The sequence below is a fragment of the Vidua macroura genome, chromosome 5 (assembly GCF_024509145.1).
Source record: "Vidua macroura isolate BioBank_ID:100142 chromosome 5, ASM2450914v1, whole genome shotgun sequence".
Taxonomy (NCBI): domain Eukaryota; kingdom Metazoa; phylum Chordata; class Aves; order Passeriformes; family Viduidae; genus Vidua; species Vidua macroura.
Window position 1 is genome coordinate 16,256,017 of NC_071575.1, and position 14,130 is coordinate 16,270,146.

General features: G+C 41.1%; 1 protein-coding gene and 1 long non-coding RNA gene across 3 annotated transcripts in view; both read right to left on the reverse strand.

Moving 5' to 3' along the window:
- BLTP3B (bridge-like lipid transfer protein family member 3B) overlaps positions 1 to 9,836 on the reverse strand; it is a 47,464-nt gene extending 37,628 nt beyond the window's left edge. The window contains exon 1 of one of the 2 annotated variants that reach the window (XM_053979061.1): positions 9,626 to 9,823. In XM_053979061.1, the coding sequence (XP_053835036.1) occupies positions 9,626 to 9,669 (44 nt within the window). In that variant the 5' untranslated portion in view covers positions 9,670 to 9,823. Of the gene's footprint in view, positions 1 to 9,625 lie in introns of both variants that reach the window. The other variant, XM_053979062.1, reaches the window with a different exon arrangement.
- A 3,665-nt stretch (positions 9,837 to 13,501) lies between these two features.
- LOC128808205 (uncharacterized) lies at positions 13,502 to 14,102 on the reverse strand. Its single transcript, XR_008437398.1, has 2 exons — positions 14,029 to 14,102; positions 13,502 to 13,852 (listed from the first exon to the last, which is right to left on the reverse strand). It is a non-coding gene; the product is annotated as an uncharacterized LOC128808205 (long non-coding RNA).
- Positions 14,103 to 14,130: the final 28 nt, after the last annotated feature.

Here is a 14,130-nt window from a genome sequence, read left to right on the forward strand (position 1 = left end):
CAGAAATGGGTTTTTTTTTTACTGTTTCACCTGGCTGAACCATATTATTTGATGACTAAGGAATATTACACCATTTCTGAAACAAGAAAAATGGTCTTTTTCAATTGAGTTTCTCAGGAAGATGTTTCCTTCCCATGACTCTAAGTAACAGAATGGAGTAGATCTACCACCATTCAGCTCACTAAGCCACTTCAAACTTTAAGACTTCAAGTACAGAAGAGGAATAGAACTAACTCTGTCAAATTTCCCACAGGAAAAAAAGTATTGGGATCAACAGTGTATACTGTTACAATTGAGTTCCTCTCATCCAGCGTAACACCACAAACCACAGCTGATTTTAAGTAACTGGCTCGATCAAGTACACCCCTCACTATCTGTGACACCCAACTGGCACCCTCTCACACCCTCCAACACCAATTTGTACACAAGAAAGGTATCACTCCTTTACCTGTTGGTAATGTGGCCACTCCACACAAGTACCTACATGCTTTATCTAATCTCACCTCGAACATTTGCAGAATTGTCAGACATGTATTTGGTGTCTGAGGGCAAGATGGAGAGCCCTCCATGGCCTGTTGGATGTCCAGCATGGAGAGGATCTGTGTCACCTGCTGCAAAGAACTTTGTGAAGGTGCTCATTGGCCAACCCTCTGGAGCAGGACAGGGCATTTCCTTGTTTACACACCCAGCCTGGAGCTACTGCTCTCGGGCTGGTCATGAGCTATAGCACACTGGACAAATCCGAAATAGCACCTACAACCCTACAACCTCAGGTGAGACTTTTCAGGCTACTATATAGGACCTCAAGCACCTAACAGTTATCACGCTTTTTGACCTATCATAGTCTAAGGACTAATCTTCCTTTCCAGGGAAATCACTAATTAATCGGCTCAACAAGCAAACCCTGTTTGTGTAACACATCTGGAGCAGTGTCACACCACCAGGAGCCCTGAATAATACATCTGTTTTGCTGACACTTCCAAATAATTGCTTCCATTTCATCACAACACAGAAGGACTTCAGCAAAGACTCCCACTCCAGGTGACTTCCTAAAGACATCTTAGCACACTCCTACTTGCTTCAAGACCTGTTACACACTTTCTCAAATACTGACATCCCCACCAAGTGCAGCATGCTTCCCCTAGTTAATTTTGTAATAACACATATAGGAAATTATTTCTTTTCATTTAGAAAAGCTGTATTGCTTGCTTTTCGGGTACAGGCAGAAACTGAGACAGCTGCTGTCATCAATGGTTATTATCTAATTATGTGTCATGAAGCAGATCTGCACAGACACAGCCAAGCACTGTGCATAAATGAGGAGCTTGCACTGCACAAATGATAATCATGTTGCAAGTAAAACACTGCTCAAGCAATTTACCTTTCATTTATGATAAATCCTCACACAGACCAATATTAAGCTTTTCTATTCCATGAGTCTTTTCACATCAAGCAGAGAAAAGGCCAATATGATCAAACCCAAAGAAATTTATTCAAACGTGACTATACATGTCATGCCTTAATGATACATTGAGTACAAGATAATAGAAAATCCTGAATATATCAAACAATATGTGGCAATGTATATACAACTTCCCCATTGCAGGCAGCAAAAAAAACACCTTAATTTGCTTATACTTGATAACTATTAAATACCACTTAAAATACAACATTCTGTATCTAATGCAAAAAAAAAAGCCATTTGATGAAAAATAACTTCAGATATTTAAAATCATGAAATAATGATACAGTGTAAAAGCATAACAATACCTGCTTTTTGGAAATAGCATCATTCATTTATATGACATTAGCAGGTATCTTATTTAATACTAGTCAATCAGATCTCACAACAAAATAAGATCTTTTGATATTAATGACAATAATTCTTTTCATTTAAAAGAAAAAGAAATAAAATCAGTCACTTTCTTCTGTAAACTAGTTAAAGAGCTGACTGATCCTTCAAATATGTCAACACAGAGCTAATACACAACAAGTAATGAAAAGGAATTAAGTAGATGCAAATAATAAACAGTAAATGTCATATAGCCTAAAGATGTTGGGAAATACCCAGATTACATTTAGAAAACACACATCAAGCTATGTTTATAATGGGATTGCTGATTTAGTTCACAACCCCAAATTTAGTTTAGGACTTACAAAAATCCCAAAGAATCCAAAACACACAGCTGCATACAAACAATTATTTTTTGCATCATTTTAAATTACAAAAAGAAATAGGAGTGGAAACCCAAGTAACATTTTATAGAGCTCATTTCACTCCTAAATTTATAGAAATACATACCACCTCTTACATTTACTCTACAAAGGTGGGAGAGGGAAAGTTACCTGAGGGCAAGGTATTCAGACATAAGGCCCCTATTCCTGGTGAAAGCAAGTGGTCAGTTGCCATGGCTTCTGAGAAGCTTCTGGTACTCATTTTGGTAGTAAGCATATTCACAGCAAACCAATCTCCACCAGAGCCAGCTGGGATCGCTGCAGGGAATGGGACACAGGGGACACACAAGGGATCAAGTTCAAAGGGAAGAAGGAGTGATACAATAATGTAAGAGAGTTTTAGCTGAAGATAACTGCAGTTACAACAGTTTGTTACATATCATGATACTACAGAATTAAAAAGGAAACAGATCTGTGTAAAACACTAGATTTCTGTGAGAGTATCCCTTGCTGCCTGATACTATAGTACTGGAGCCCTGTTTAAATAAACAGGTTATGAAAAAAAAATTTAATCATGCAGAAAATATCTATATAATATAGCCAAGTCGTTTCAGAGACACTCAGTAAGTACATTTGGAAGATGAGGAAGAAGACAGCCCAAAGATGCAGCATAGGAGGGTTTTACTTTATTTTAAAATGGGAAACAACTTTTCAGTTTTGTTTTGCCAAGCCTGCGATTTCTCACTTTATTTGTTTCAATTTACAGCATCTCAACCTCAGCTATTCAAAATTCACGCTAAAGAAACCTGACTCTAGAGATGTAGGGGAATGGGACTTCTGGATTTGTTTTTGTGTTTGGGGTGGTGTTACAAAGACCTGCACATGTTTGACAGTCTGATTTTGCAGGCTATGAAATTTTAGTACAATAAGCTCTTCAAAAAAAAGTTCTCTACTAACTGTCTTCATTTCAAAGAGGTACCGCAGCTTAAATATAATTCATTCCTACACTTTCACCCTTTTCGGTGCAACAAAACCCAAACATTTGTACAATGACTTTGGTAGGCAGTTTGTTGGGATATTAGAGCAGAATTTAAGAGATTTATCGCTAAAGTGAATTAGATACCTAGTTAAAAATTATTCTTCTTCTAAAGTCTCCAGACCTCCAGTGAAGAAAGAAACTACAACATGAAAATTGTTTCTGAAGTAGGCGAACACTTTCAGATACCTGCATAGCTGGATACAAGTGTTGCTTCCTTGGGAGTCAGAAGGAGCCTCTGAGGTAAAAAAATCCCAGAACTCTGGTGTTCTCAAGCTAAATGGTAAAGATGCATGGCAAAGCTGCCAAGAAATCTCTGCTGGGGACATTCTTCTTCCAGAAAGGCTCGTACATCCAGGGGAGGCTGGAAGAACTAAAAAAGCACAGCCTAGCTGGAACTCTTTCCTCTCCTGTGTTTCCTAATCAAAAAAGATGACAGTGAGGAGATCTGAACCATGGTTTAGCACCAGCTCCTCAAAGGTGTACTTCTACAGGAGTTGCTGGATTGAGAAGCCTGGGTTGTTGTGCAAGTGGCCAAACCCAAGATACTCTTGATATAATTGAGTAATTACTTGTTAGCAATTATTCTCATGATTCACAAAAAAACTGTGAAATAAATCACTTTGCATAAGCTCTTATAATTCCATTAATGTCTCATCAGAAATTATCTGATCTCCTTTGTCCAATCTTCTGGTAGTAAAAAAGAAAAAGTAAAACAAGACACTTTAAAAAGCACCTCTCATTCTTGGTATTATTTACTACCGACTTTTATTCTGCTTCAATATTAAAAAAAAAAAACCTCAAAACACTAAGGCTTTGGCAGGAGAAATAACAAATTTTAAAAAAATGTAACTGTGGGCTAGTTTTGATTCTTACATACTCCATAATCACTTGACCTTAAGAGACAATTTAATTACTTACAGGCTTTATTTAAATACCTTTTTTCCCCATGAAATACTTCATACTAGTGTGTCAGATACTTGAACAGAGCAATCTTCAAGATCATTTTCACTGTGAAACCTATTATGAAAACTCTTTAAAGAAAATTATCACATACAACTAAAATGATGCTGATTAATTCCTCTTGATTGTGCAAATGTATTAATTTTTATTATGTATGCACAAGAGTTGTCTGACTTCAACAAAGCTTCAGCATGACTTTAATTATACAAATACAATGTCTGTAGAATTAGCATTTAGATTTATATTACATTTGCAAAAATAACGTAAAACAAACTGAAAAGGACAAGTCAAATTCTGTGAGTTTATTTTATTAACCCAAATGTTACTGAAAGCTTAAGAGACCTTTCTGAGAAGTAACACAAGATTTAATATCAAATCTTAATAAAGGTAACAATTAAGAGTTTTTCCAGAAAATTCATTACTGCTCATTTATCTCCAAAATGTATACATGTATAATTTCACAAAGCACCAGAGCAATTTCAGTTTGAATTTTGGAAGATGTTCTATTACAGAATCTTAAAATGCAATATGATGCATGAAGCTACTAACAAAAACAGAAGAGAGTGAAAGTTTTTTATTTCTGTTTAAAAAAGCATTTATCGATTCCTTCATGCTCATCAGAAAATTACCAACACATCAACACATTCACACAGAAGAAATTGTTGGTATAAAGTCTCCACTTAAATACTAAAAGTATTGATTTTCAAACATAAGGGAATTTAAGAAATACAGGATTACAGTGAAATTTTAAATTGCTGTTTCTCCTTCTTGCCTGCTGTCTCAAGCAGTTCTGCTTTACTACCTATAGTTTGTTAGGCTCATTCTTCCCTAGAATGTTCCTGTTCTTCCCTGTTGCATTTAAGACAGACATAATGCTAACACTTTCTGCAAGCATTCAGATACAATACAGACTCATTTAGAACAACAGTAATTGCTATGTCTATATTGTGTTTTGCCATTTTCTCACATACTACACAAGCCAATAAAGCCAGTCACCTAGAATACACTCTGCAAAATTAGTACGAGCAAAGAGAGAAGCGGAAAAGTACACACTTTGTGTTCTTTGCCTGGCTAAAGGAATTGGATAACTTTCACAGAATTCAAGTGAAACAGAAATAGAACACACAAAATTGAAAATAAGCAAACATCTATTTATTTTGCTACTATCAGAATTTTCAAAGTTCATCCAAATAATTTTGGTCATTTACTTTCAGGAAGGAAATGGTCCATTCTAGCCCAATAAAGGCATTACTCGGCTTTACTCTAAAAGAAGTCACCTCAGGTCTCTTGAGAGGGCAACATTCCTCACCAATCAGGCATGTCTGACTGGCATAAAAGCAGGTCAATATAGAGGGCAAATACTTCAGTAGGATGCATATCAGTTGTACCACAGATGAGGTAGGATATCACTGTTTATATCAGTACCAGCTGATTCTTGATATTCATACAATTAGGATGCTATTCTAAGTACAACCATTCTTCATATGAGCTTTAGAATGATTTCCTAACTATGAGATGAAAACAATTGTCATAAAACTCACTGCATTTTCTTCTACTGAAATCTTAGTATGTTCACATCTATTGATTCAGATAAGCAAAAGCAAAGGTCTAAGTTCATACAGAACATTAAATAATGACACAACTGAAAACAATTTCTGCCATACCAAACACTTTAAAATGTCTTACTGTTTTCTTTGTGGAAAATATTGAGTAAAATGCAAACTGTAACTTTTAAAGTTGAACTATGTGTTATCATTAATAAACTTAAGAGTTAATATCAATTGAAGTGAAGACTGTCATATTCAGTGTGGCTACTTATCAGACGGGCAAAGTCTATAAGCTTGCCTTCATGCTTCTCACACATATCAGATAAACAAAACTGTTTTTCACAGAAAGGCACGGATCATGCAAATACACAGAAGACCAGACTGCTCATTGACTAGAAAGTCAATTGAATTTCAATGAGACTAAAAACCAAAACTAAAAAACACCTGAAAACACCCTTATATATGTCTGAGTCAGTAATACCCAATCTCTGTATGTACCTCCCATCCAAAAAACCCAAGATTGAAACCCCTGTCATGGAGATGATCTCCTCAAAAACAGAGACAGTATTACAGTAATCCCACAGTGAACTTGCACAGGGCACTCGAGATTCCTATTGGAAATCTTTACCACCATTGTTTCATACACTTATCCACCAAGTCTGAGAAAAAAGAAGGAATGCTGAAGGATATCTGCGATCATCATAGCAGAGCACTAAACAGAAAGTCTTGCAATAAAAAGGTGCTGTTCAACAAGAAATCTCTCACCCACTGAAAATACGTAACAGCACAAATGACGATACAACACAAGTTTCGGTTCACTGGGGAAGACCTTTACAGTACAAGTGATCCCAACACTACAGAGTAGACTTCTCCTAGGGATGGTGTATCTTTCCTACCTTTGTAATGGATGATGCTGCTATCCAGACACTTGTTTCATTTCAGGGTACATATGAAATAAAGACACTCCATCAACTGCATCCAGTAAAACCACACCTAACACAACATGGAGATGTCAAAATTTCAAGCCTCCAAATGGCAAACTCATCTCTTCAGTTTAGTGGATAAATTTAGTTTCATATCCTACACCAAGCACCACATAATGTGAAGTACAACAAAAGCAGACGTAGTTTGTTCCTACCCCTTCCCTCCTTCCCGTTTTCTACCACAGCCTTGGGAAAGAACAATGCATGTTGAAGATAGAGGACATTTTTTAAAATTTTAAAAGACTGAAAAAGCAAAAAACTCATCACCACATCCTAACATGAGATAAAGACTTGTTACAAACTGAATAAAATAAGCTTTATTACCTTCACTGCTCTTAAACTGCAACACAGCAACAAAAAAACCCTTTATAAAGGTAAAAAGCAATTTGGATATCAAAACCATTTCAAAATGCAGTTTCTTCTTGTTCTCAGACATTAAAGACTCGCACCTATGTAAAATTTTCACTGTCTAACAAAAGTAGAATGATGAGGCTCCTTCTACACCAGTGTCCATTATCAGTTCATCTAATAAAAGCACTGTGAACTGCTAAATGGAAACTGCATTGCTCAATGACACAGCGCTTCAAAATGTGCAAATACAGTACCTAGATAGGAAAAAGAGTAAATAGACAATTAACAGATATTGCAGTAATTCCTCATGGCAAACATTGCCAAATCAATGATGATTTGGGGAGCTGGACAAGATCTAAAGATCCCTTCCAACCTCAACTGTTCTGTGGTTTGTGGCAAAAAATCAAAGTACTTCTCTGTAACTTAAGGTACAAATTTATATCTTTGTTCAAACATAAAGGGAAATGAAATATTCAAAAATGAAAATAAATCAAAATAAGAGGGTAATTATTTCCACTATACAAATGTACCTCTTCCAATAAATTTTAATCCTGCCACTAATACCTGCTTAGTTGAAGATGACAAGCAGGCAGCAGTTTCAAGAAAATGTGAAAACTGCAGAACAGTAACAATTATAGTAAGAGTAAAAAGTGAAAGCGTCCTTTGGCACTCTCTCTATTACAGGAAATTCTTTATATATTTGGCTACTTAGTCACATTCTTAAAAAACTTATCAATGAAAATCCTGAATTAATACTTTTATAATTTTTGCTAAAAAATCAAGGTCCTGAAATTTAAGCTCATGTCACTTGAATTCTGTTTTCCTGAGTAATCAACTTCTGAAACCACTGAAACACCTGTTCTGCAGGAAGTAAAGATATTATCTGAACATGTAATAAAGAACACCCATAAGAAGGGGCTTAACAATACTGTCTACATTTTAGGTATCAAACACACTCTTTGAATAGTATGGATTATGAGCATCAAGTTCAACTTGCAAGCCACACACCACTGGATATATCCCATAAGCTTTCCAGAAGTGATAAAATCTGTCATAATCATTTGACAGAGCCTTGTTGAGTAAGCCTTATCACAACACACAAGAGAGGAATCACAAATTTACCAACATGACAAAGTACTTAGTTCTAATCTATTCAGCTGCACATTTGAAAAACCTGGACAAAAACCAACTCATCTTACTCATGCCTAGTTCCCAGACACATTTTACTGTTAACCTGTAGCACAGAGACTAGAGCTCACTTCTCTTTCCATACAGCTTGCTACACATGACTACAGGAAACAAGCTGCTAAATCCAGCCATTCCAAGCACACTGCTGATTAGAAAACTGACTCAAGGCTGATGACATCTTCTCGTTGCATTTCCAGTCTCACGGTGCTCTGTCATTTTCATGTGAAGAAAAGATTTCTTTGTCAGCATTCCCTGCTACATAACTCATGAGCAGGGCAGAGAAGAAAAATTATTTTACTACTGCTCCATACATCACATTTAGCAGATAGATAACAAAGGATTTGGAATGAGAATGATGTTCTCCGTATGCATCAACAACAGATTAGTCAAATGACAATCTGTCACTTCATTTTATTTGATTTTCTCTATAAACACTTTTCAGAAAAAATACAAAAAAGTGGAATAGAACATTTTGGAAGAAAAAAAAAAATTGAAGTATTTCAGGTTGTATTTTTTAAAATATAAAAGTAAGCTCTGAAGAATTAGCAACACTATGGTATTATGACAGATCAAATACCTAACAGGTTTTTGCCTCTCTTTAGAAAATGGAAGAAACCTGATGCAGCTTTTTTAAACTGTATGAATCAGATTGTGTACTTTCTGCGATTTCTCCATCTTTCAAGCACACGACATTGACAGCTAAGAAATTTACAGGAGGTTTGTTTGTTTGTTTTGTTTCAGGCCGCGAGGCACCTTAGACATTACTTCAGTCACCCAGAAAAGCACGAACTTATTTTCGTCTCTCCGGGTGCACCTTTCTGTTGCCCGGCCTCACCTGCTCGGTGTCTCAAGAGCTCGGAAATCGCGAGCTGAGCTGCAAGGACACAGGCCGAGCTGCCCCAGCCCCGGCCAGCCAGTGCACGGTGGCGGCTGCTGCTCGCCCCCGCCGCCCGGGAATCACGAGGGTCGGGTCTCCCCCGCTTCTCTGCCCCCCGCACACCTCGGGCAGCGGGGGCGGGCACCGTCAGCCCGGCGGGGAGGCGGCCGGAGCCCGGCGGTGACTCACTCGGTGACTCCCTCCTGCGCCAGGCAGACCGAGCCGCCTCCCCGCCTGCGCCGCTGGGCACCGGGCGAAGGAGCCGGGGGCCAGGGGCCAGCTAAGCGGCTGTAGCCTCCGGACAGCCCCACACGAGCACCCAGCCACCTCCTCTGCCTCCAAATCACTACGAGGAGGCGTCTTCAGTCCCCCTTCTGCGCGCAGAATGGACCCGGTCTCCCCGCCCAGCGCCCAGACCGAGGGTCGCTCACCGGGACAGGGACCCGCCTCAGTCGCCCCCTCCCCGCACCGCCTCAGCCTGCCCGGTGCACCGCGCCCCACTGACCTGGAGAGATGCTTCAGGATCTGCTTCTTGATAATCCCCGCCATGGTGTCTGCCTGCCCGCGTCCCTCACGACGACCAGCCTGGACCAGGAACGCGCCTCATCCCTGCGCCCGCCCCTGCCCGAGGTGGGGAGAGCGCCGGGAGCAGAGCCGCTATCCCCACTCGCGCTTACTCGACGCCCGGCGCCATCTTGGCCGCAGCATCGCCTGGTGACGGGGGCGAGACGGGGCGGGACGGGCCCGGGGCCCCCGCCCCGCGGAGAGCGGCGGCTCCGGGCGGGCTGAGCGGCGCAGGGGACGGGGGCACGGGCCGGGAACAGGTACACAGATAGGCGCACGGGCACTTGTAGGGCCTTGGCCAGGGGCAGTGGCGCCTCCGCCCTTCGCTTGTTCGCAGAGCCCCTGCCCGCCTGCTCAGCATCTCCGTCCCCATTCAGCGCCCTAAGCCTCTGCCCGTCTCAGGCCCACCGCCCACCTTTCCCCCGCTCTCTTCCACCAGCTTTCATGATGAAAGATGTTTCTTTCATCCCTTTTCAGCCCTCCCATCTCCAAAATTCTGGAAGCGTGTCTCTGCATCCCCGCCTGTGGCTCCATCCCTCTCCCGCCTGTGGAGCGTGTCCCAACACCATCACACCTTTGCCTGGGCCTGACCTCGGCCAAGCCCAAAGACAGGACAGCTGCAGTTTCTACAGCACCACAGGAAAGGAACAAGGCTAGATCAGAGAAAGAGCTCACCGACAGAAACTTACAATGCTATGGCAAGAAATTCACATGTATATACACACACACACACACATAAATATCCTATACCCGAATGGTTCAAACCCAGAGACTTGTAAAATCAGGTTGTCCCTCAGATGCTAATATTTTGCTGGGTATCTGTAACAAGTATATGGCCTGTGAGTTATTTTACTTTTGAGAGAACAGCCTCTCATGCTGCAGTAAAAGCTCCAAGTCAGTTAAGAAATTAATGTTCTGTTCATCCAAACAGGGTTTTGTAACCCTTTTCCCCTGGCACTCCCTCATTCATAAAAAGAGCATCTTGAAGAATTTCAGTGGTGGGTAACCAAGTACCCTAAAAATATTAACAGAAAAAGAAAAAGAAAAAGAAAAAAAAATTATCAGTAAGAAAACTAAAAAGTTTTTCAGATGTGACCTCCATATGCAGGATGGGCCTCTGTAATAGAGCTTGAGCTGCAGAGGAAAGACATCAGCTACTATTTTCTCTGCTTTTCATATACATAACATTAATAATTTACAAGTGATGAACCAAAACCCTAAGGACCTTTAAGTCAGAAATATGAAGCAGTAATAGAAAAAATAGGTCAGGAGATGAACATTTTCAATTGATTTTTCCAGACATTTAAATATCAGTCAGTTGTGTAATACTGACCTCATTATATTCTTAAGGAGATTTATAAAGTAGGAATGAGCTGTGTATGAAGCTAACATTTTTATGCCTGTTTTACATTCAGTTTTCTCAACTAGGAAAAAGTCTACCAGTATCATGGAGAAGCAATACTCATCATCATGATGGGTCAGCTTCTCATCAAGAGAGAAAATACAAGGGGCAAGGAAAGCAGGACCCATGCCATGTATTCTCTTTCAAGTGTCCTGCAATCATAGCTCTGGAAGAACAGGGGAAGTCCTGAGGCTCTTCACTGACGTCAGAACTGAAGACCAGAAATATTTCTGTCCAGCAGGATTGATCTGAGTTGTGATCTCATGTTGTATACCCATGTCCTGGAGCATATTGTGTGGAGGAAGAGGGGAAAATGTACAGATTAACACCCACCACACACCACACCCTCCTCACCCAGAAGGCAATTAGAAGGGCACCAACTTTCCATGCTGATTTCAGACCTTCCAATCACCATGGACCTGCATGGTGATCCCCAGACTACGTCTAGTCCTTGCTAATCCCACCAGTCCTGATCCTGATTGTGACCTTAGGATTGTCTTATGTGCTTGATGTTCCACCTGCTTCATTGTCACGTTTGCTTGATAACCTGGGCTCTGGGCTTCACTCCCATGCCTGTCTGCCTTGCTCCCTGGCTGGGGGTGGTGGGACAGGCCCTGGCTAGCAAGGCCCTACCCTGCTAACCACCGTATTCCTCCTAGCTCCTGGATTCTCTCCCTCTTGGAGCAGCTGGCACTCATGTCACTACGAAAGAACCCCACTTGTGAGCATATCCAGGATGCTGAAATGATCTCAAAGAAAAGATTTGTCTTATATTTGCCATAGGTATTTTTAGGGCCTATTTGTGAACACAACAGAATGTATGAATTCAACAGAACACCCAAGAAGCCATGGATGTAGAGTTTTCAGGCAGTCATCTCAACTGCCACCCTGCCCTTCACCATCACCCAAATACAGGTACATAGAGTGCTGTTCATTGATGTGAAGTCCAGGATAACAACCCCCTATGTCAAAGGGTGCAGTAACTTCTTCCTTGAGGATATCTTTCTTTGGATGCTCTAAACAACCTGGAAATTTTGTACTTGGCACCATTCAGTCGTTCTGAGGCTGCTCGTTGCCACAGACTGGAGCCAAAAAGCACCTGTGCTTTGTAGAGGGTGTGCAGAGTGAGTTTGACTCTCTCACAGTTTCATGTGTTCATGGGGATTTCTTAACTGTAAAACCTGGAATGGAGTTGAGAGGAAAAAACCAAAACCAACTGGAGCTCAAGCAAAGCACCCAGGAGATCCTGAACTTGAAAAACAGGCTTTTGATATTTCCTGTGACCTCTTCTCAAGAATCAAATAATGTATCTGCTACAGTCAGGATTAAGGAAGCTGTCCTTAAGACACACTTCCTTCACAAGCACATAAAGAGGATTTGTCTAAAAGCAGATTGCCATGTGTTCCAATGAACATCCTTGCTCATGGAAAGCTATTTCATATTTGTTAGGGAGGAGACTCATCATACAGAGTAACAGTTATTTTTAAGTTAAGGAAAGTCAATTACAAACAAATACAAAACTGTAATTCTCTTTCTGTTTTACTGGAATACAACAAAGGAACTAGTGATGGTAACTAAAACATATAAATAGATCAGAATTCATCACCAAGACAAGTGCAAGGATCTGCACCTGAGATGATACACCCACAGAGCCCAGTGCAGGCTCACAGCTGTGTGGCACAGAAACAGCCTTGTGGAAAAGGGCCTGGGGGTCTGGGTGGACACCAGGCTGAACTGGACTTAGCAGTGCACCACTGCAGCAAGGAGCGCAAAGCAGATCCTGGGCTGCATCCACAGAGGCATTGCTAGCAGGGACAGAAACTTGATCATCCCACCCTGTTTGGTGCATTTCAGGCCACACCTGGAGTATTGTGTCCAGTTCTGCTTCCAGCAGTTCCAAAAAAAAATTGTGGACAACCAGAGAGCATCCAAATTAAGGCCATAAAGATGATCAAAAGCTCAAGAACACAAGTCCTGAAGAAGGACTGAAGGACTTGTTTTTTTCTGCCCAGAGAAGCTTGGGGGGACCTTATCACAGTATTGTGGTACTTAAAGAGTGTCTATAGTGATGTAGGCTCTCTCTTACAAGAAAACAAAAGGCAACAAGTGTTAAGCTGTACCAGAAGAGCTTTCATCTTGATATAGGGAACTTCTGCCCAGTGAGAACAACCAATCACTGCAAAACCCTCTCCTCAGGGAGTTCCCACTGCAGTTTTTCAAGATGGTGTTGGACAGGATGTTAGATTATCTCATCATGGTTCCCTTTACTACGAAAGGTTGGACCAGATGATCTTTCAGCACCCTTCCACCTGGTGCTATTCTATGATTCTGTGATTCTATAAAGGTGTGTGCTGCTATATTACACAGACTTCAGTAAAACAAAAACTGGTCAGGAACAGAGAATTCCAATAGCACTGTTTTCCATACCATTTGTAATAAAAGTGTTAATTATGCATGCTTTGTAAGACTTTCTACATGAAGGGATGTTGTAGCCCGTTGAGGGTTGGTCTCTTCTCCCAGACAACCAGGGACAGGATGAGAGGACTTAAGTCTTAAACTGCACCAGAACTTGTCGTTGTTGTTTCACAGAAATGGTGATTAGACATTGGAAAGGACTGCCGGGGGAGGTGGTGGAGTCACCATCCCTGAACGTGTTTAAGGAAAGGCTGAGCATGGCACTTGGAGCCATGGTCTAGTTTACATCGTGTTCAGTCTTAAGTTCAACTCAGTGATCTCGTCTTTTCCAACCAAATTGATTCTGTGATTCTGTAACAGTAAAATAATGATGATGGAATTTAGAGTTGTCTCCCTTTCCATTGTGTCACATTCTTACATAGCCCAGGCCCGTGTTGCTGTGCACTTCTCAATGAGATTGTCACTCAACACCTTTATCCCGAGGCGCGGGGCTCCCGCACGGCAGCGTCTCGAGCCGGCAGGCTCACCCGAGGCAGTCTGTAACTTTAAACCACCGCCACGCCGGGCTCTCGCCCTACCATCCCCGCCTTGTCCCCAGCCGTCGGTGCCGCCCCCGCGGGGCTGACAGC